General features: G+C 33.2%; 2 protein-coding genes across 3 annotated transcripts; one reads left to right on the forward strand and one right to left on the reverse strand.

Moving 5' to 3' along the window:
• Positions 1–747: 747 nt before the first annotated feature.
• Positions 748–5,776, forward strand: LOC133293092 (uncharacterized). 2 transcript variants are annotated; one of them, XM_061491622.1, is made up of 8 exons: positions 748–863; positions 1,019–2,318; positions 2,451–2,541; positions 2,699–2,856; positions 2,948–2,999; positions 3,828–3,907; positions 4,023–4,120; positions 4,923–5,776. In XM_061491622.1, exons 2-8 carry the CDS (start codon positions 1,164–1,166, stop codon positions 5,437–5,439), a joined length of 2,151 nt encoding a protein of 716 aa, XP_061347606.1. In that variant the 5' UTR covers positions 748–863; positions 1,019–1,163; the 3' UTR covers positions 5,440–5,776. The 2 variants fall into 2 exon arrangements, with proteins under 2 accessions (XP_061347606.1, XP_061347605.1); XM_061491621.1 differs by having other exon boundaries at positions 4,023–4,116; positions 4,913–5,776.
• Positions 5,777–10,875: 5,099 nt separating this feature from the next.
• Positions 10,876–13,883, reverse strand: LOC133293081 (short-chain dehydrogenase TIC 32 B, chloroplastic). Its single transcript, XM_061491606.1, has 8 exons — positions 13,265–13,883; positions 12,947–13,178; positions 12,747–12,826; positions 12,492–12,648; positions 12,224–12,305; positions 11,833–11,920; positions 11,685–11,731; positions 10,876–11,543 (listed from the first exon to the last, which is right to left on the reverse strand). Exons 1-8 carry the CDS (start codon positions 13,386–13,388, stop codon positions 11,340–11,342), a joined length of 1,014 nt encoding a protein of 337 aa, XP_061347590.1. The 5' UTR covers positions 13,389–13,883; the 3' UTR covers positions 10,876–11,339.
• Between the last annotated feature and the right edge of the window lie 10,241 nt (positions 13,884–24,124).

Here is a 24,124-nt window from a genome sequence, read left to right on the forward strand (position 1 = left end):
AGATACCGCTTATTATGAGTCAAGTAAGCAACGATAATATTAAGTGAATTTGGAACATCACAATCAAATGCATGAGTTTTTTTTTTCACTTGTACGGTATTTATATAATTTATTTTTAATTAATATGAGACTTTTTTATTGGGTCATTCATATTCCTCAATATTATTTAAAATAATTAATAATAACCAGACATGTATATACATATATATATATTTTTTTAGGATACCTTATATAATTGTTAATTTAAAATGAATTAATTGTACTCTAATTATATTACCTCAGGGCTAACGTAGACGGAGGATGACCACTGAAAATGTAACGACAAATAAGATTGTCAACTTCACACATGTAAGAATAAGTAGGAATAAAATATAATAAAAACAAGACGGTAAAAAAGACAAGCATTGTGGAGTCGATGAAAGTGGAAAGAAAGGGGTAAAGCAAAGGATCTGATTCGCGGGAAATGTATGTTAATGTTTGATGTTAACTGTTAACACGGTAACACTGAAAGCAAGACTAAGTAGACCAAGTCAACAATCCTTAATGCACAAAATTAAAATCATAACAGCCACTCTTTTTGGACCTTCTTCGTTCAATTCACACTTCGTCATCGTAGACACACACACCCATAACGAGGCTATGTTTTTTCTTCAATAATATTATTATTATTATTAATTGAATAATAATATTCTTTTTTTCCCTTCTTTTTTTCATGGTTCTGTTTTTAACCTTCTATGCCGTACCAAAGTTGGGTGTGGGTAGGTATTCCTGTGGATACACAGTGCAGACTGCACAAACACAACACAAAGTGAAGATCCCTTTGGATTTTTCTAGATCAAGGTCGAAACTTGAAGATGACCCAGGTCTGCAAACATCATATGTTTTGGTTTCCATCTTTGCTGCTTCTCTGTTTTACACACTTCATCCTCCAAATCCATGTTTTTTTTTTATTATTCTCCTTTTATGTTTTTCTTGGACTCGTAACTGTTTCCTGATTTATGGTTTTTCATCATCGCAGTTGTTTCAGATAATACCCTTTTCCTCAAAATAAAGTAAAAGTCTTCGGTTGGGCCTAGAATTGTTTGTTTTTGTTTATCTGCAAAGAAAGGAATCTGTGTGAGAGATTAGAGGACACGTTGGGAATTGGGAAAAGGAAGGAGGATATGGATGAGTATGAGGATCAATTCTATGATACCCGTGAGGAATTGTGTTCTGTCTCTGATGGGGGTTCAGATTGCTCAGAGTTAGACGAATCTAGTTCTGGTAATGGACATGTTACTAGGTACCAGGTTTGGACAAAAAACCTTGAAAGCGTTGACCAGCGACGCCTCAGTTTCCTAAGATGGATGGGTTTAGATTCTGATGCGAATTCTAGGATGGGAGAGGAGTTGTTGGCAGATCCATCTTGTGGAATTGACCGAATCACAGCAACCAGTGGGGCAGTGCTGAGAACTTCGATTGCTGTAGAGGGTCTTCCCTCAACCTCTAACCAGATTGTGTTGGATTCGGTGTCAAATGAGGCTTCGAGCTCGCCACAAAATTGCGGTGGTACGGAGAATTTAGCTTGTGTGATAAAGAATTTGGACGATGGAACACGCTATATTGTGGATAAACTTGGTGACGATGGAACTCTTAGTACACTGCGTGTTCTGGGTTCCAATCAATTGATTAGCTTGGAAGAGTTTCAGAGAAATATCGGGCCATCACCATTGGTTCGCAGATATTTGCAGAGAGATGCTGAGAACACACGATTGTTGAGTGTGACAAAAAAGAAAATGAAGAGGGGTTGGCTAAGGAAACTGGATTCTGTGGCTTGTTTTGTTCATAATCAAGGGCTTGATGAAACTAACTGCAAAGATTTTGATTCAGTAGATGGAATTGGGATACATAGAGTTCGAGTTCATTCACATAGGAAGCGCTTTAAGGAGCTTTCCTCCCTTTACACTGAACAGGAATTTAAAGCACATAAGGGTGTTATTTTGACAATGAAGTTCAGTCTTGATGGAAAATATCTGGCTAGTGGCGGTGAGGATGGCACCGTACGCGTGTGGAAGGTGGTTGAGAACGTAAGATCAAGTGAATTGGACATTCTGGACAATGATCCGTCAAATATATATTTCAAAATGAATAATTTTTCATGTGTAGCTCCCCTCGGTGTAGATAAAGAGAAATTAGTTAAAACAGAGAAGTTGAGGAGATTGTCTGATTCAACCTGTGTGGTTATCCCACCGAAGACCTTCCGCATATTGGAGAAACCTTTGCATGAATTTCACGGGCACAGTGGTGACATTTTAGACCTTGCATGGTCCAAAAGAGGGGTTAGTTTCCTAGAGAAGCAAGCTACTCTTATTTGTCTTTTATATCATGCACTGTCTTCAAATTTGCTTATTATTTAGTTTTCTATGAAATGGAACTTACTGTTATTTTCATTTTTCTTTTGTTTGTGACAGTTTCTACTGTCATCCTCTGTTGATAAGACAGTGCGCCTATGGCAGGTAGGAATCGACAGTTGTCTTAGAGTTTTCTCCCACAATAATTATGGTGAGCATCTATTGCCTTATGTTAGTTATGTATGTTAATGAATGATTTGGATAATGTTGGTTGTTCCGTAATTTTGTTCCTCTATATTTTTCTTTTCCTATATTGTGTTGTTTTGCTAAATAATAATACTTTGTGGTTACTTTTGGCTTTGATGCAGTGACATGTGTCAATTTCAATCCCGTCAATGATAATATTTTCATCAGTGGTTCAATTGATGGAAAAGTGCGCATCTGGGAAGTTCTTTACTGTCGAGTTATTGATTACATTAATATCAGAGAGATAGTCACAGCCGTATGCTTCCGCACTGATGGAAAGGTTTGTTTCATTTTACATTTTACTGTAAAACATTGTGGCTGGAAACTTTCTTTTTGTTTTGTTCCTAAAACTTGTTTACTCATTCTTCCAGGGCACAATTGTGGGTACCATGGCAGGAAATTGTCGTTTCTATGATATCCGAGGTATGCTCATATTTGGCTCTCTAGATGTTTGGAATTGTGTTACAATATGAAGTCTCTGAGAACCATATAAAACTCAATATGTTATTATTTAAAAGTTAAAACATGTATGGGTTCTGTTGATAAAAATTTGGCAATTTAATTTGGGCATATACTAGTGGTTTTTCCCCTTTATTTGAGAGCATTTCATGTGCTGATCTTCAACTTCAGTAAAGGTTTTCCAACTGTCAAATGCTGTCTACCTATTGTGATCATTAGCTATGTAACAAGCTACTTAAAAGAAAAACTTAATCTACGTAGTGTAGTGACTGGTGAATGTGGTGATTATGTATGGCTGTTGGTTCTGTGTCTGTGGAAGCCTTGTTCTTACTTCTTGAGGGTTAGATTAGGTTTAACTGCTGGTCAGCGTGCCAGGCAGGGCAATATTACTTTGAGTAAAGCACATGGCCTTATAAGGGGTTGTCCCTTGCTGATATGTTGAGGAATTTGGTAGCTTCACTACATTGATAACTATTGTTCCTTGATGTATACTCTTTTCTTTTCTCTCTTTTTTAAGGAGGATTTCTTCTCGTTGTTTCCCTCTGTTATATTATTCTCTTGTCTTAATAGATTTTTTCTTTTATCAATATATATATGTATGGATTGCACTAGCTGGAACGACTAGGATGTAGACGTGCATAAGGTCAAACAATGGATTACTGTTGATTATTTTGATGTTTTCTTATGCTTGTAATATAGAATAGTATCTAAATTTATATTATTTATCCCAAAAATGATTACAATTAGTAGTTTCTAATGGTCATTCTTATCCTTTTACCTTCACTTGTTTAGATAATCATCTGCAATTGGATGCTCAATTGTGCTTACAAGGCAAAAAGAAGACATCAGGGAAAAGGATCACTGGCTTTCAGGTTAGTTATTTCTGCCACTCTCTTTTTCTGATTTGTAATCTTTCTTTCTCTGCTACCCTATATAAAATTATTGAATAGCCGTTATTAATCTTACATGATTATTTTCTTTTTTCAGTTTTCACCAAGTGACCCAAGCAAATTGTTGGTTGCTTCAGCTGATTCACATGTTTGTATACTTTCTGGAGTTGATGTCATCTACAAATTTAAGGGTAGGTTCATTATCTTTTCCTTATCTGAAAAATCATATGAAGCGCATCCTATCTATGCCCATTTCTTATTTCGCTGCATCTTACAAGTATTAGATTAGGAACAAATGTTCATACATATAGGGCTCGTTTGGTGGATAGGATAGGATAAGGGTAAGATATGATATGGGGCTCATAAGGGTAGGATATGATATGGGGCTGATAAGCCTATATCATGTCCTGTGTTTGATGCGCACTTGATTAGCAATATGATAAGATTATGTAGAAGGAGAAAAGAGAAAGAAAAAACAAAATATAATGCAATAAATACAAATATATTGGGTAGCATGGGGATATATTGGGTATCCAATATTGGTATCCTATCCTATTGAATTCTAACCCAGCTCCCCCCAATAGGATAAGAAATCATGTATTGGATAGGATAAAATGAGACAATAGGATAAGTTAATCATATCCTATTGACCCACCAAACAAGAGATAAAAGTAGGATATGATAAGTCATCTTATCCTATCTTCTTTATCAGGTGCTCCAAACAGGCTCATATATTTATATATATCTGATGTATTCCTAAAGAGTGTGGGCTGGAGCAGCGATAAAGTTGCTCTTTTGTAACTGAAAGGTCAGGGATCAAATATAGTCTCCTGCAACAGGGACACTATGGAAATGCATGGGTTTCTTTTCCAAATTTTTGTGCTTTGATAATTGATTTCGCCTGGAGTTTTCAATTTTGTACAATTATGTCCATTTAGGTCATAAATTACATTGTTATTTATACCACTTCCTTTTCTTTGCCTTCAGGCCTAAAAAGTGCAGGTCAGATGCATGCTTCCTTCACTTCTGACGGGAAACATATTGTCTCAGTTAGTGAGGATTCAAATGTTTGTACATGGAATTACACTGGCCAGGATAGGAGTACTTCCAAAGCAAAAAAGATTTGGTCTTCTGAGTGTTTTCTATCCCACAATGCTGCAATTGCTTTACCCTGGTGTGGCATTGAATCAATGCCAGGAACACTCTTGTCCCCATCACTGGGGGAGGATTTGAATCAAAGGTCCTCTCTGTCTTCGCCTGATTGTTTCTTCTTGAGTCGCGGATTTCTGTCAGAGTTAGTCCCAAAGGTTTCTGCCACCTGGCCTGAGGAGACACTTCTGGACTCATGCCAAACTGTTGTTACTCCTAGAATGGGTAAATCAGAGTACAAGTTCTTGAGAAGTGCTTGCAAGGGAATGTCTAATTCTCACTTGTGGGGCCAAGTATTTGTAACAGCAGGATGGGATGGACACATAAGAGTGTACCAGAATTATGGGTTACCAGTTCGTGTTTGAAACCCAGGCTTAGGTTCATTTCTTGGGGCATTCCAAAGTTAATAAGTTGCTATGCTCTCATAGCATTAGAGGGTTCTTGGATAGAATGGAATTTGCTATATTGCAAAGGTTCATCATTTGCAGGTGTAATAGAGTAACAACCAGGGCAATTCTTCTGTTTGAAATGCCACCTGAATAGATGACTAGGGATTGCCCCTCACGTAATATTCTTTATACAAAGTCAATATCAGTTATATGATTCTTTAATTTTTAGGGACTGTCAGCTGAGAAATGTGATTTTTAGTTTTGCTGGTGGTCCTTATCGGAATGTAATTCATGATTAAGTGTATATTATACAGTAAGATTTTATTCAATTTTCACTTATACTTGAAATGTTTGTTTGCACAACCTCAATGTGGAAAGTGCATAAATGCATAATGACTATATTTTGCCTAATAGACCTTGAAAATTTAAAAATTGAATTAGTGGTAAAATAAGTTACTATGAAGGTGCTTTTTTATTTTCGTCTTTGTTTTCCCAGCTTAATTAAAAAAAAATGAATTTTCTATCTTAGGACCTAATACCATCTTTGCTTGGAGCTGATGGCGAATAAACAACCAAGTGTATGCGCTTGACTTCTTGGTGTAATGACTGCTAAGCCACGTACACACGTGCACAATGAGTTTACTCACTTAATTAACTTTTTATTTAGTGTTCATTTTTTCTACAATTATTATAAATAAGTTATTTACATTGAATACAAAATAACATCGTTTTGGAGCAAAAATGAAGGTATTTTTGTAATTATAATTTATTTTAGGGTTATAATTGTCTTTGTCATTATAATTTTTTAATCTTTCAACTCAAAACGACGTTATTTTGAGAACAAATATAAATAACTTATCTACATTCACTGTAAAAATATTAAAGCCCTTTTATTTATAACAATTCCATAATTTGAAATTCACTACAATTAACGTTGATAATTCATCCTGATATCAAATCAGATAGAATAGAACATCCTCTTATCCTAAAATATGGTTGGAAAAAGTCTGTACGTTCCACGTGCTAAGGGAGGGTCACTGTGTCATCGGTATATGGAGAAAAATAAACACAATTTCATGTGGCAAATTTTGGTTTATAAATAGATAATCCGTTCCACATAAATCAAGTTTAGGGGTGTAATTATAAGAGTGATTAATGTAAAATCTTCTTGTATTGTCATTTAATCATTATTATATTATTAAAAGAATATATGTGTAGCATTATTAGATTTCTTAATAAATTTATAAGTTTAATGTTTCTTATGTTTTCTAGTAGATAAATTTATCTCTGAGACTGTATCCAAAAAAAAAAAAATTATCTCTGACAAACATTAATTAAACCCTTAGTTTATTTATCGAAATACATTTTTCCAAAATAGTTTATCAATATTGTTTTCGGGTACAGTGAAAAAAAGAAAGGAAGAAAAAAAGCATGAAAAATCTTTAGAAGGAATGACGAGGAGGTTTTTCTTCTGACAGTGTGCCCTGGAGCATGAAGAAAATTGGCTCAAAAATAGTTGTCTTCACCTGCTGAAACCAAAACCCACCAACGTTGGAATTTAGATATAGCCTTAATTAAGGATCCTCGCAAGAGAGCTTGGTTAAAATATGACATTACAGTTTATCAACCCACAACTACAAAATTGCGATAATTAAGAAAGCAAAACTTCAAATCCTAAATAAAGTATCACGTTGTAATCTCTGATGGGTCACAATATTGCTAAAAAACCCAGAGCTCATCACGAGATACCCAAATAGAGGTTACCCTTGCTCGGTCACGAGATAGAGATGTAAGATTGTTACAAACTGCGCAATAAGGGGATTAAACAATTCCACGTCCACTTCTCAAGTCATTTGTTGCCCCTTCATTTGAAAACACAAGCATAGAACAGTCTTTATCAATTTCAAGATAAAGCAAGACAGTGTGATACAGTGTTAGGATTCAACTGGAACATACTATTTAATATTTATCTCCTTGGAAATACCCCATTTTGAGACACTGCTTATCATCATCACAAGCTGACATATAATGGAAAGAAATGGCGTGAATTAGCAAAAGAAGATAACTATTCATAGTCAGTGGCGGGCTCCAATTGGAGTCTCTCTACCAAAAAATTATATATGTATTTTCTTCAGATATATAGTCTCACTTTAGTTGTATGTGCAACTAATATGGAGTTTATATGACCTTGGACACTCCCACCCTTTGAGCTAGCTTTTGGGGTGGTGTATCTCAAGGTTCTTAACATGGTATCAGAGTTGAGTGACTACAAGATCACAAGTTCGATCCTCAAGCCCAATGAACTCTCGTGTGAGGGGCGTGTTGAGATATATAGTCTCACATTAGTTGTATGTGCAACTAATGTGCCGTTTATAAGACCTTGGACACTCTCACCCTTTGAGCTAGCTTTTGGGAGGTGTATCCCAAGGTTCTTTACATATTTATTTTTCTTAATTTTAGGTAGTTCATCTCATAATATTTTTAAATTATATTAAGGATTCGCTTTTTTTGCAGTTACTGCATGCAGTAAGCCCAATACGACGTCGTTTTGGGCCGGAAATCATGGTATTTTTATAATTTTAATTTATTTCAGGGTTATTATAGTCTTAATAATTATAATTTTTTAATCTTTTAATTTCAAAATGACGTCGTTTTGAAAATAAATGCAAATAACTTATCTGCAGTAACTGCATAAATATTTTTCTGTTGTATTAAATATAAAACACCTGAGCAGACAACATCAAAAAGAGTTATAATTTTATTAAATGTATTTTAATTTTTTATATAAATAAAAATGGAACACATAATTTAATAAAACTTATCCAAATCTCTCACCAAGTATATTTTAATTTTTTGATAGGGCAAAAATACAACCCGGGCCAAATTATAATTTTAGACTGGACCAAATTATAATTAATTATATAATTATACATGATAAGTATAATTTGTTAAAATTTAGTCCGAGCCGAGGCCACCCAAATAACATGTGGCTCCGCCACTGTTCATAGTAAGGATATTCTTATTTTCTTCACTTCACGTTGTTTCATATTTTCTTCTCTCTTTTAGTTAAATAAGTTAGGAAGTCTTAAGACTAGGTGAAGGGAAGGGAAAAGAGTAAGAAGTTTGATGTCACAATCTCACAAGACTGAATAAAAAGAGAGGATATAAATGAAACTAAAATAACACTTACAATGGATAAACACACAAAAAGATAGTCTTCCAAAATCTGAACACTCACGAGTCTCTCTTACGCTTTTCTTCAAAATTGGTGGAGATTTATGCAGATATTAAAGCTGGTCATTACTGTGACGTGCCTCCCGTACCTTAGTTATGTAACAATCCAAGTGGATAGATAGCATCTATGTAAGTAAGAAGATTTTAGGGGGAGGGAGGAGGATAAGGTTAGAGGTTAGAGGATACACGAAAACATTTATGTTCTTTGTAATTTGTGGATAAAAATTGGGCAAAGCATAACACCATCTTTAATTAGTAAGAAAAAGAAGGTGGCATTGTAATAAAAGGATTCATTAAAGAAAAATATATATGGTTAAGGACTTACCCTAGCAAGTAGCAAATTAATGTAAGATTAAAACTTATTTTCGTGTATCTAAAAAAAATCACTTTTTTTTATAAAACTTATCACATAAGTTATAAGTACTCCACGACTAAATTCTTTCGATTGACAACATAAGAATATATCAATGAAATATTTTAAATAAGGACAAATTATTCTTATTATATCATTATAAGAATAATTTTTTTTACATTCATTGATCCAATTGTATCAAATTACTCATAAAATAAAATTATTAAATATATATATATATATATATATATAATTAATGATTAGAATTTAATGTAAAACTTATTACACCGATATAAAATAATTTAACTCTTTTAATTATTTATTTTGGTATACTTTGTGTGTATCATTGAGTTATAGTTTGTTACTAGTCTAAAAAAAATTATATATTGTTACTCATTAAAAATGTTTGACTTTCGCAACTCTCTTAAAAGTCAATTGTATTTAATGGTAAATTAATATATATGAACGAATATAAAAAATATCATACTAACTGTATATTTAAATAAAATAATATTTTAATTAAAAGGTAGATCTATTAACGTTGATGTATAGGTCTTAACACCATTACATCACTTAAATAAAAAAAAATTAATAGTTTTGATCTACTCAATAATTTGTATATAAATAGTTATATAAGTTTAGTAATGCCAAATTTTGAAAATGGAATAAGATATCTACAAAAAGAAATGTAATAAGATTAATTTTGTTATCAAATGGTTGATATTAATTTATATTTATTTATGTATTATACATTAATTTAATAAACAAATCAAAATTTAAACCTCGAAAAAGACAACTGTTGAAAAACTCTTTTAGTCGTAACGATATGATCGGTGTGTTAATCTAACAAAATTGTTTGTAAAAATACCGTGATTAAAAAAAAATCACAATTTTAAAAGAATAATGTTACACAAAAAAACACAGCCAGAATCAAGCTAGTTTTAAGTGGTGGTGTTGCAAAGAAGCTAAACCTTAATTATGGATCGTTTCTTTAGAAGGTTATCGCTATGATTATTCCACGTACTATACAATTAAGCGGTCGTCCAAATAATGGATATATTTCCTTAGACAGTTAGCTTGTCATTAATACAACAATAGTAACACATTAATGTTACAATCATAAAATCCTCTTCCAAGTTTTTGAGTTTGCAAGGCACCAGTACAACCTTTTATAATAGGTGTAAATTATTGCTTGTATTATAATATCATCTAATTATATATTCTAACAATTTGGCTTTAATAGAGTGTGATTACAAAGCTTCTATATAATATCATCAAATCATTTGTTGCAACTTATATATGATTAGATGATAATACAAATCGAATTTCTTTTTACTAAATGAATTTTTTTAATAATGCATAAATATATATATGATACGATGATAATGAAAAAAAATATGGAAGTCAACATTTAATTTATTATTTAAAGAGCTGAATTTTTTGAATAATTAATATGTTAATCAAAATATTTTAAATATAGTAGTGAGATATTATTAGATGATATTTACACTAAATTTTTTTCAGTAGAATGAATATTACCAATTACTCGTCCATGGATTTGATCTCTTTATTTAAAAAAGAAATATCTTGCGAAAATATTTTTCTTTAAAAGCACGCTCTCTCCCCTCCCTGGTGCGCATGTTAGTAGGTCCCATGCAAACACCATGAGAAAGATACTCTTTGGAGAACAACTACCACATGGAGAGCCCGACCCCATGTTCTTATTGTCCACTTATTTATTTATATTTATAAGAGGTATAGTCCACATATAATATATATAATATAACTCCAAAAGAACTTTCTCGCATGTATTTTGTACTATCCCCATATATACAAGTACAACTACATCCCAGAAACAGAATGATAACAAAATAAAAATGCACCATTAGAGTTTTCCAGGCATGCACTTTCACTTCTAATCTAACTAAGATCCATGTTAACAAAACCCAAGCTCCATAATCATTGTATCATCATAGCAATCCAATCTAACTAGCTAGCATCTAAATCATTTTAAAGTTGGAACAATAAAATAAAACCAACAAGTTTCCTGACGTTTACCCTAAGTAATCAAAACATATAGTTACATTTAATTATACCCGAGATAAGATAAGATTGTGCCAAGCTAAGTCTTGCTATTATTATGCCTACTTTCTTAATATACTAAGACCCAAGAGAGAACAAAACAAAATCTGAGTTGCTCTCTCTAGTCTCCATCTAAACCTATCTAATTCCATATACTTCTATAGATGTCTTTTTCTTTTCTTTTACTTTTGCAGTGTCCCAAGAAGCTTCAAAATTCAAGGTGCTTGAGTAGGTCAAAGGCAGCTTTCGGACCTTTAGAAATCATGAATTCGGATGCAGCCCATAACCTTGCTGCTTCATTTGAGTTGGATCCCAATTTTGAGGTGGAGGCTTCGTTACAGTCAGAAAAGTACTTGCCGGACACATGCATGAGCCTCGGGTGGGTTGCCACATAACATGTCGTTGCAGCTGCCTACATTTTTATTTGCAATAAATGAAGAGAAATAATATAATGAAAAATACAAAAAATAAAAATAAATTATCAAATATCTCTACAATATTATTTATGCAGGACAAGATGCATAACCCTATTTTGAATTTAATTAATATTTACCTGGGGAATCGTCTTTAAGAGCTTCGAAGCCAAAAAGAACACTAAATCTGCAATTTTAATTTAAAACATAAAAGGAAAAATCCCAAAAATCAATGGCTGCAAAAAAAAAAAAAAAAAAAAAAAAAAATTGGCTTGTTTGGGTTTTAACCTGTAAGTAAGCCTTCACGCTCTCTGGTGAGTCTGGTTCTCACGATCCCCGGATGAACGCAATTCACAGTCACGTTGGCCTCCATTTGCTGCAGAAATCACATAGAAACGATTTAATTAAATTATTAATTAATATCTAGTGATTCAACAAAAAAAAAATGATAAACTAATTAGCAAGAATGGGGTTAAACGAATCCAAGTCCTGGGGAAACATGAGTACAGAGATGACTGATTACTGACTAGGGAAACAAACAAATTTCACTTTTTAAGAAGGATAAGATCATAGATAGCTAGATGCTGAAAACTGTTAATTAATTAAATATGTTAAAGAGGAATGAACGAAGGAGTGAGTGTGCGTGTGTGTGTGTGTGTGTGTGTGTATTATACGGTACCTGGAGTCTGCGGGCAAGTTCCTTGGTGTGGAAAACGTTGGCGAGCTTGGAAAGAGCATAAGCACGTGTGGCGTCGTAATGGCTGGGGGACAATGGACAAATTTCAATCCAAATAGGTTCAGTGTTTGGCAAACATATCACATCATTTTGTTCAAACTATAAAAGCTTCTTTTTGTATTAATTTCAAACAGGGTCGTTATTAATTAGCTAGTTAGGATATATGACTCTTACAAATCAGAATCAAATTCATATATAGAGTTGTTGTTACCTTTTGTTGCGACTAATAAGAGCAAGATATGGAATCACATCACCGGAAAACCACCCGTGTATGCTGGACGACACATTCACGATCCGACCTTGCACCCCTGTCTTCTTTGCCGTTTCAACCATCGTCTTCACCAACAACTTTGTTAACAGAAAATGACCTGATCATATCCCTTAATTCGTTAATTAATTGGCTATATATATTGTAATTGTCAAATATAATGAAAAAAAATAGTATTAATAATACTTCGTTTCATACCTAGATAATTAGTGGCGAAGGTCATTTCAACTCCATCCTCGGAGACAGCGTGCTCGTGTGCAAACTTTCCGGCGTTGTTTCTAACAATTAATTAATCATTCAAATTCATGAGCTAAGAAATGTTGTTCTTTATTTATTTATTATTATTATTTTTTGGTTAGATTAAAATGAAATAAAATGTTGCATGTAAGTGAAGTTACATGAGAAGATGGAGAGGCAAACCGAGGGAGTGGAAGTGATCAACAAAGTTTCTAACAGAATTGAGAGAACTGAGATCGAGCGCCATAACAATGATCTCCGCTTCGGGACACTCTGAAACTATGCGACCTTTTGTATCCTCCGCAGCTTTCATGTTCCGCGCTGGCAGAACCAGCCTCGCACCACGTTTCGCTAACACACGCGCCGTTTCAACTCCGATTCCAGACGTAGCACCTGATAAAAAATATATATATATAACATAATCACATATAATAATAATTATAATAATAACATCTCTAATATAAGGTTATGGAATATACCGGTAATGATGGCGGTGATAGAGCGGAGATCGGCGCAGTTTTCCGTGACTTGTTCGGCAGTGGATTTTGACCCGAACCCGCTTGGACCGGCAGACCCGATCAGGTATTTAACCGTTTCAAGCATCTTGGTACTAAAAAAGAATTTAGGAAAGTTGTGTTTGTTGTTGGAGACTTAGATTTGAAGTGAGAGTGAGTTAATGTAACGGTGGACGTTACACTCTTGTGTTGACTCAATACATTTGGGTTTGGTATAGATCTTTTAACTCTTTTGACTATAATATGGTGAAATTCTTCTGCTGCTGCTGCTTCTTCTTCCGAATGACTGAGAAAGTGACCGGCTTTTGGTTACAAAAGGTGCTTCTCTTTTTCACTGTCAGGTTTTTGCAGATGCTGGTGTGGCTCTGCATTAATCTCAATCAAACCCTCACACTGCTTAACGCGTACGTGCAGAAGAAAGAAATTAAGAAAAGGAAGAGTGAGAGGGGAAGGAAAGGATAGAAAAAAGGATGAAAGAAAAAAGAGGGTAAGGCGTGAGCGTGATAGTGCCACAAACAGATTGGTTCAAAGGCTATGGAAATGAAAAGGGGTATAGCTACCTCACTACATCTTTTTTTCTTTTTCTTTTTTATATTGGAAAAGATTGTACTTATTATTATTTTAATATTATTATTTATTTGGTTACCACAGGATCAATTTTAAATAAAAAATAATTATTTTCTTTTCTTTTTTAATTATTAATTTCAAATTAATACAATAATAATTAAATAAATAATAAAAACAATAAGTCTAGAATGATAATAAGGATAACCGTATTTTTTTTTATAACCATATATCAACAATAAATGAATAATGGTCCTTCCTTGCTAGTGCCTAGTGTGGACTGCTGACACAAAGAATCAACGGTAGAAATAAAAAGAAATGGAAAAGAAAAGAACGAAATAAAGAGCGTATTATATAACCAACATATTTGACACTCATACTAGATAAAATAAAAAAACAATGGGTTTTTATTTTATCATTTAACATAACACAACAAACTTTCTTACACTCACAACATTTTGTGGGGTCCACACTTCTTAAAACAAAAAAATAAATAAAAAATTAAGGCACGCAAAACGAATCTCTATAACATTACACAATCACTCTCCCTACGATATAACTCTTATAAAACCCAAAAACAATATATTATACCATACTAAAAAATTCTTTGCGGGACTGAGACTGTGCTCTTTTTTTGTTTAATAATTTTTAATGATCCGATGGATCCTTCATCTTTGATCAAGTACTTTTAATTACTATTTCAGATGATACCTTTCATTTCCTCTATATCTGTGTGCTAGGGAAAGACACAAAAGTAATATACTGGTTTTATTTATGCGTTTTATAAGAGTTATGTTGTAGGAAAGTGATTGTGTAATATTACAGAGATTCGTTTTGCGTGCCTTAATTTTTTATTTATTTTTTTTGTTTTAAAAAGTGTGGGCTCCACAAAATATGATAAGGGTAGGAAAGTTTGTTGTGTTATTTATTTCTTGGCACTACTCTATTTCCTATGCGCCATTAATTTAAGAGAAGAAAAAGAATATACAGCATTAACTTCTTTCCACGATCAGTGAACATGTGTCATCGGACACTGTAATTATGGATTGACTTTTTCATAATTAACGTGGACAACGCTTGTTAAATCAATCCAGTCTCATCTTTATATCGTCATTGATTGTTCTTCTTTAAACAGTAATCTTACAGTTGGATTGCTTGTCCTTTCCCCGATGTAAGCGTTAAATCCATGATAATGGTGGTTAAGGAATTCATAATCAAATCAAACTCAGATTCTTTTAGCGATAATAAAGATCAACGTATCTGTCAAAAAAAAAAAATTCTTCAAAAGGGGTCATTAATAATTTTAAGAATAAATACGCTTAGAGAAATCAAATTTAAATAAATTGAGATATGCATATATATATATATATATATATATATATATATATATATATATATAGAAAAAAAAATTAAAATTAAATTCATTCTTAATTTGAGAGTTATTAAAAACTTTCCTTTCCTTTTCCTTTTTAAGTAATTTAAAAACTTTTAATTAAGTTGATTGTTTAACTAAATTTTAATTAAATAATTTCGTTACAAATTCTCAACTTTTATGATTTCAATGACAAAGTTGCTTAGGGATCTTTTTATATGGTCAATTAGTAATGGTTATTGGAGTGAGAAATATGGTGCAAAAGTAATGCAATCATTTAACCCATAAATTCTATACTTTGTAATTAATTGATGAACTAATTATTTAATTAAAAAGTTGTATTACAAGAAGAAGAAAAAACTATGCACCTCATCATAAGATTTTTTTTTTTTTTTTTAAATTTAAACTTGTGTTCCCATTATAGATGATTGAAACTGCTTATCACGCTAACTTGATTATTATGGGCTGTACAAATTAATATAAACAAAGAAAGTGACCCAATAAGAATAAGATAAGTAAATTGTCTCATAAAAATACAAATGTTCAAATCCTAAAAACGTGATTGATAAATTTATTTAATTGTAAATAGAAAAATGATTTCATATTTAAAAATTACGAAAATATAATGATGAAAAAAGAAGAAGCAAGATGGGTACGGTTAATTAATCAAATTCAAATAAATGTGAGTGGATTGGGAAGAGGGTCAAGCACAAGCACCGAGGTATGTGAAGTATGAATCGTCAAAGGAGGAATCACCCTGCAAGCGAGCATTGAGAATTCAGTGTGGTTTAAGGCCACAGAGGAAGAATATCAATAACATAACATTAACAAAGATCGGTCAATCCTCGAATGTAGCATATTCTTGGGATACCAAACTTACCTGGTCAATCATTCTTGTTCAAACCCCATATTTATTTGTTTCTGATCAAACCCAAAACCCTATACTTACTTAAAGTATATATTAAATATATTATCTAATAAATGTAATATCTTATATTATTAAAATAATTAATTTATTAAATAAATAATCAACAATATTGGACTGATTGTTTAGCATACAACAAACAATCAGTCCAATATTACATATTGAACATAAATATTATGAAATCGATTTATAGAACATAGAAAAGATTATTACAAGGCTTTTGGCTCAAGGTTTCTTAGAAGTTAGCCATGCATCTCAATATGTCATTTTTGAACTTCCTTGTTTGGTTGAAGTTTTCAAAAAACTTAGCTATGCATCCATTTTGCCTAGCCATCTACTTTTGTGTGAAAAATTGGGGAAAAAAATACTGTTGAAAATAACTCTTCCAAGGTGGTATTTTCAAGTTGCATAGGCTAATGGTATTTTCAAATTGTGTGGATGCCAAAAATACCTTCTTCTATTAGACAATAGTGTTTGCTACAAGGTTATTTTGTAATTTGAAGTTATTCCCCATCTATATTTTTTCTAACCAAACAATTTTTTTTACATTTTCTTACCAAACTCACTTTTCAACCATTTTCCTATCAATTACATTTCTCTAGTATTCAAAAAATTTCTCCTCAACTAAACGCTCCCTTAAGAGGTGTTTGGTAAGAGATTTGTTTTGGGATTGATGGGGAAGTGTGAGTAGGTATCAAGTATAATCATGTTTGGTATAAGTTTTTCAAAAACTTCCCTAGTAAAATAAGATGCATAGGAAAGGTTAGTTGTGTGAAAAATGTGATGAAAATCACTATTTCAAAATACCACTTTGCATGTGGTATTTTGTGATGAATGAGGAAGTGAAAAGTTGAACTCCAATCTCTTGACAAAAATGACCCTCCATTGTCTACAGATGTCCGTCTCGTGAACCTCTCTCATTTACAGTTGTAACACACTTTCATATTGTTCCTCTTTTTCACTCTCTAATAATAGCCTATTTTGATATTTTATAGTTCTATATAAATTCTATACGCACATATTTCATTTTCAAAGCGTAGAAAAATGCAAATAACGAAAAGGAAAAAATAGTAAACTTCAATACTTTATGCGAAATGGTAATTATCTCAAATACTAGTTTCATAAAAGTTTAAAATGGAAAATTTGACTGGTGGCACCAAATTTGAGAAAAAATTATAAGGGTTATTTTTGTCATTTCAATTTATTTTTCCATCAATATTTTAGCTTCAACCAAACATACATTCATAAAATTTAATCCAATTTTCCTGGTAATATTTTGACCAACCAAATAACTTTTTTTAACTTTCCTACCAAACTCATTTTTTCACCTTATCCTATTAATTTTATTTCCCTAGTAAAAAATAAAATTTCCTCTACCAAACGCCTCCTTAGGATTTTTGCATTATCACAACTTCACAAGACATCTTATTTGTGTCTTTCGGTTATTGTTATAGGGTTTTCTTTATGATAATTTTACCACCTTTGTCGTGAGTTTAACTTTAACCATGTAAAGAACTTTGGGATACACCACCCCAAAAGCTAGCTCAAAGGGTGGGAGTGCCCAAGGCCTTATAAACTCCACATTAGTTGCACATACAACCAATGTGGGACTATATATCTCAACACGCCCCCTCACACGAGAGCCCACTGGGCTTGAAGAGTGGAAGATGCAACAGGCCCAACCTACCTGTGCTAAGAAAGTCCACAAGAGAAAGTGGGGACGAGGCTCTGATACCATGTAAAGAACCTTGGGATACACCACCCCAAAAGCTAGCTCAAAGGGTGGGAGTGCCAAAGGCCTTATAAACTCCACATTAGTTGCACATACAACCAATGTGGGACTATATATCTCAACAAACCACTCAATTATTGTTATAATTAGGGAGTTTATTACTATTGTATTTTTCATAAGTTGAAATCGAAACTTCTTCCTCATTAAGAATGAGCGGAAGAAGAAATTAATGCATCATTTTTTATCCTCCCATATTAATTAATAATTATGTGCTCCCTTTGACTTATTATCTAATAATATTTTCCTATGGCTCGCAATATTTCTCTCTAATTTTAGTAATATAAAATTTATATATATAATGATATAACAAAACCTATTCTGTGGACTTGATGAGCAATGTCTTAATGGAGTCGGGAGAGGAGATATGAAAATAGAAAGAGTTTATGAGGATCAAATTTCATCACCAGTTCTTATCAATTAAGCAACTAACATATAACAAATTATATTTAGTATTTTTTTAAAAAGACAGAATCATTTTTATATTAGTATAAAGGGGAATGATTTGTTTACAAACTTTTTTTACAAATTATACTAAGTATGATTGGTCATACACTCTTGATTGAAGTATGACCGGTCATACTTAGTGTAATTTGTAAAAGTTTATAAATATAACATTCCCTAGTATAAATTACACTTTCAATCTTAGTTGCTGATTTTACTTATATCTGATGCTCTAATTTATTTTATATGTGTATTGTTAGATATAAATAAATCAATAATAATGATTAAATCTAAGACTTTTTATTTTTATATCAATGCAAATTGGTATATAACTTAATTTTGGGTATATTGTAAATAAGATCCATATGAGATGGCACTTCCACTTCAACTTAGCATCTTTGGGTATTTTAATCTTAATCAACTAGAGTCTAGAATTGATTTTGGTCAAAAAAATTGACACTACTCAAGTTAAAAATCGTTGGCCACGAATTCTGAAGGCTGCACGCGTGAGAGAAGATAAAAGATTGCCAAGCAAGACAGGCGATAGTAATCGAGTACCGATATTCCACTCCAGATATTAACACCTCAACAATCCGTAGTGATTAAAATGTATAATTGATTATTTTTTTTGGATGGTAAAAATGTATAATTGATTGTAGTCAAATCTTATATATAACGAATGTAACAAACGAGTTAGCTACTTCAAACTAAAATCTCTCCATTTTTTTGGGAGTTAAAATCTCTCCATTTTCATTCGACATCATATTGATTGTTTGTCAATTGTTATTAAAAAATTATTATTCCTACAGTATTTTATACTCTTTTTAAAAAGATTAAATAGAATGCTATATGATTTGTACAAAAAATTTGTTACAATAATAATTGTTTTGATATTTGAAAATTTTGAGTCTTGTTATGTTGTATTTGTCAAAATAATTAATCTTTATTAATTTGACATATAATTTGGACATATATCATGTTTAGATAATAAAAAAATTCCAACCAATTTCAAATTTGTATCTAGTTGACAATTGGATTCGCCTTTTTATTTAACAAATCAAGTTCATCCGTAAACATGAATTAGAATACTTGTCTCACTTAAAATATGAGAAAAGCATTCAAAAGAATAAAATCGGAGCTACAACACTTTTTAAGACTAATCCCACGCTGGATATGGATTTTAGCAACAACAAGGATGGATTCGAGTTTGGTTACCATGATTTTGTGCATTGGAAAAGATAAGACCTTCGGCTAATTAATACAATATAAATGACTCATATGATCATAAAAAATTGTGAGATAAAGTTCCATTATATATGATTATAGGATTAACTAGGCTACGCATACAATGTGAAGAATTAGTTAACTTAAAAACCTTAAATTCTTTAGGTATAATTTGTTAATAACAAAGAGTTATTATCAATGATTCTATAGCCAATAGGTAAAGAATTGCTTATACACAAGTATATGGTCGGTCATTATACTTTGGAGTTAATTTATCATCCTATAAAAAAAAAATGCTTGATTGGAGTAAGGATTGTGATACTTCCTCAGTTAGACCTTGTATAGTTGTACCTAAAAGATCCTTTCTCTTTGATTTGTCTCCTGCATATAAACACAACCAATCCGATCAAACCCTAGATTTTGTATGCATTTTTTAATAGCCACAATCATCAATCATATCCTCCAGATTATGCTTTGCTTTGGGTCATTACTGATTGCTAGCCAACTTTATTTGACTGATCAATTGTGGGACTCGAGTCAGGATGAGCAAATTCCATTAACTAAATTGCATATTAAATTATCTTTTGCCATTACTTCCCACTCACTCTATTATAGGGTGGCTATATGTATATAATAAAGACCCATGAACACATTTCGCTTGTTTTCATTATTGAGTGGCGTCATTTGAATGCAAGAATTCTTCAATGATTGCAGCACTTTTGTGTTAAGAGTCGAATCTTGGAGGGCCCGCATCCTTGGTTTTAGGATTAAGCTTTTATAGTTTCTTAATCTAGATAAATAAACAATAAAATGATTTAGTGATACTAATCAATATCATCCATCCACCATTTTAATTTATTCTATTACTCGATTGATTACCAAATAATAGCTGACATTTGTTGATTGGTAAGGCCAAGGTTGGGCAAATCTCCACCAATATATGCCAAAAAAGATAAAGAAACGAAAAAAGTAAAGAGGATGGTGTGTGGTGTGGGGAAGAATGGAATGGTTGGTGACGGATGCCAGAGACGCAAGTGAGGTTTTCTGACTCGTGAACCGAAATGGAGAAAGTTAACAGTCACATTAAAAATAAAGCATTTTCATATAACAAATAACATTTAATGGATGTTGTACACGTAGTACCTTGAAGGGAAAAAAAATGAGCCTAGTGCCGAGGTGGGACACAGTTTTCAATAACGAATCCAGTTGGCTAATGCAGATTCAATCTGATTTTGAATGCATCAACAAAGGGGAGAAAAAAAAATCAACTGAACAGCACAAATTTTTTGTCAATAAAATATAAACACACACCTGACAACTCAAAACTAAACAACATACCACCAAAAAATATATTTGTTTGTTGTATACATAGCACAAATATTGGCAAATTATCTTTATCGTTAGAGTACCAAATGACATTATGAATAGGTGAACAAGGGGCTTCTCGAACCTTTTGTCTTTTGATGTTATTTTTATCTTTATTTATTATATCTTTCGGAAAAAAAATTTGTTAATGAGATCGTATTTATTACGTGAGAGTGAGACGCCAAGCCAAAGAGTTTTGGGGTTTGAATAGGAGTCGCAAGAAATCTGCGCAAGGGATGGTATTAAGCCCATGTCACTGTTTATTATAACAAACGATATCAGGCCCAATACAGTGTTTACGGGCCTTAATGCGAGCCCAATACAATGACATGTCAGTTCTAACCCAACACTAACACCTTTGGATCGTGTTTGATGCCGCCAGACGCAAGTGCTATTAACAAATATTAAGCAAAGCAACTTACTTCAAATGGTCTAATCCATGCCATTAAGGTATCATATAGAAGGGATTGACTAACATGCATTAATTAGGCCAAAGAATTGGCATGTAATGTCATCCATCACTTTTGACGACTTTTCTAAACATATTTCAAAGGAAACGTCACATATTGGAAATGGCAAATAAGCTCTGCTTTATTAATTTATTGTTGTAAATATTAGGTCTTTTATTATTATTAGTATTTGTTGTATTGGGCCAAGTCCATTAGGTCAAGAATTAGGTTTTTTAGTCTCTATAAATAGAGACCTCTTTGTATCAGATTAATACACAATTCAATAATATTTCAAATACCATTTTCTTTCAAGTTGGTATCAGAGCTCTTGATCCTGAGGACTCTGCTTCCGCGCCTATTGTCTTTAGAACAAGAACATTTTATTCTTTGTCTCTCGCTGCCATCAGCCGCCACCGGATTTTTTCCAGGGACCTCTTGGACCGAGAAGATCTCTGTTATACTGGATCTCTGTTACTGTTCATCGTCTCTGTTACTATTCATCGTCTCCATTATTCTTCATCACAAGACAGAATATGTTCATCACGATTGGACCCTTTCCCGGTGGTTTTTCAACTCCGAACAGACCCAGAAAGAACCGCGTTCACCGAACGACGTTGCTCCAGAAATTTCAGACCTGACGGCCACCGCACGCGCCGCCCTCAACCACGAGTGAAGCCCACGTGCAGCCAATCTCACCGGCGCGTGGCAGCGCGTGAGACCATTTTTCCGGATCGGACCACCGCGATCTTGATCGTCCCTTCATCCTCTTTCTGGATCTGTGCTTCTCTCTTTGACCGGACATCGTTTGGTATTTATTTGTGATTTTTTGGCTTCTTGGAGCTTTTCTTTAACCATTTTCTGTGCAGTATGGCCTCTTCTCAAAGGAGTTCTTTTTCAAAATTTTATGATGGTACCTCTTCTAGACCTAAGAGAGATGATCGATGGTGTTCTTATTGTAAAAGAACAGGTCATATCAAGGATTTATGCTTTCGCCTTTATGGAAAGCAAACTGTCTTAGAAAAGATGGCAATGATGCGTGGTCAAGCGCATTTTACTTCTTCTGAAATAACCCCTGCACCTAATGAGACCCAATATGCATTTCGTCCAGATGAGTTGGAACGACTCTGAACCATTCTTGATTATCTGAGTAAGCCATCTGATACTAGTGCTTTGGCTATGACTGGTATGAGCTCCAAAACTCATTCTTTCATTTCTTCATGTAATGATTTTAAACATTCTTGGGTTGTTGATTCTGGTGCTACTGATCATATGGCTTGTTGTGCTGACTCCTTTATTTCTTATCATCCTACCATTGGAACTCATACAATATCCATAGCTGATGGCTCACATACATCAGTTGCGGGTTCTGGTGACATAAACTTACAGCAGTCCTTACATCTTAAGGATGTTCTTCATGTTCCTAAACTCTCCACGAATCTTCTTTCTATTCACAAAATTACAAAAGATTTGAATTGTACTGTAACCTTCTTCCCTACCCATTTTGTTTTTCAGGATCTCGCCACGGGGAAGACGATTGGTAGTGCTAAAGAGCAAGGTGGGCTGTACTATCTGGTGTCACAATCTCCCGCAAATAAAGTGACAGATCACACCTTCATGTCTCATGGTCAATCAACTGCTGATTCTTTAATTTGGCTGCATCATAAGCATTTGGGTCATCCTCCATTTAGTTTACTCAAATCTTTATTTCCGTCATTGTTTTTGTCTAAGTTTGTTGAGTCTTTTCATTGTGATGTTTGTGAATTTGCTAAGCATCATCGTGTGTCTTTTCCTTCTAGTATTACTAAGAGTGTTGAACCTTTTGATCTTATTCATTCTGATGTTTGGGGTCCTTCTAAGGTCCCTCATTCTTCTGGAAATAAATGGTTTGTTTCTTTTATTGATGATTGCACTCGTGTAACTTGGGTTTACTTAATGCGTGAAAAGTCTGAGGTACCACAACTGTTCTTTCAATTTTATAAAATGATTGAGACTCAATTTTGTAAAAAAATCAAAAGACTAAGGACAGATAATGGTACTGAATATGTCAATCACTCTTTTTCCCAATTTATACAAAATCAAGGTATGATTCATGAACTTACTTGTGTAGACACCCCTCAACAAAATGGGGTTGCTGAAAGGAAAAATCGTCACCTTCTTGAAGTTGCTCGTGCCTTACTGTTTCAAACACATGTACCCAAATGCTATTGGGGAGATGTCATTCTTACTGTAGCGTTCTTGATCAATCGTCTACCCACTCGGGTTCTCGATCATGTAAGTTCTATTCACTCCATGACTTCTTTTTTTCCTTCTGTTCCAACTTTGCAAAGTCTTCCTCCTCGAGTGTTTGGGTGTGTTGTCTTTGTTCATATTATAAACAGCATCGCAATAAGTTGGATCCTAGGGCTCTTAAATGTGTCTTCCTTGGATATGCTCCTGATAAGAAGGGCTACAAGTGCTATCACCCTGGAAGTCGGAAATTTTTTGTTTCTATGGATGTTACATTTCAGGAATCTGAGTCCTTTTTCCAAGGTCCTCATCTTTAGGGGGAGAATAATTCACCAGAAGACTCATCATCTTCCTTCTTTGAATCTTCAGTGTCTACTCCTTCACCTGTGTCAGTGTCTCTTCCTCTTGTTCCTGTTCCTAATGTGTCTATGTCTGATCCTCCTGTGACTGATCCTCTTATGACTGA

The sequence above is a fragment of the Gastrolobium bilobum genome, unplaced genomic scaffold (assembly GCF_033153095.1).
Source record: "Gastrolobium bilobum isolate Gb01-03AN ecotype WA unplaced genomic scaffold, APGP_CSIRO_Gbil_v1 utg16185, whole genome shotgun sequence".
In the NCBI taxonomy this organism is placed as follows: Eukaryota; Viridiplantae; Streptophyta; class Magnoliopsida; order Fabales; family Fabaceae; genus Gastrolobium; species Gastrolobium bilobum.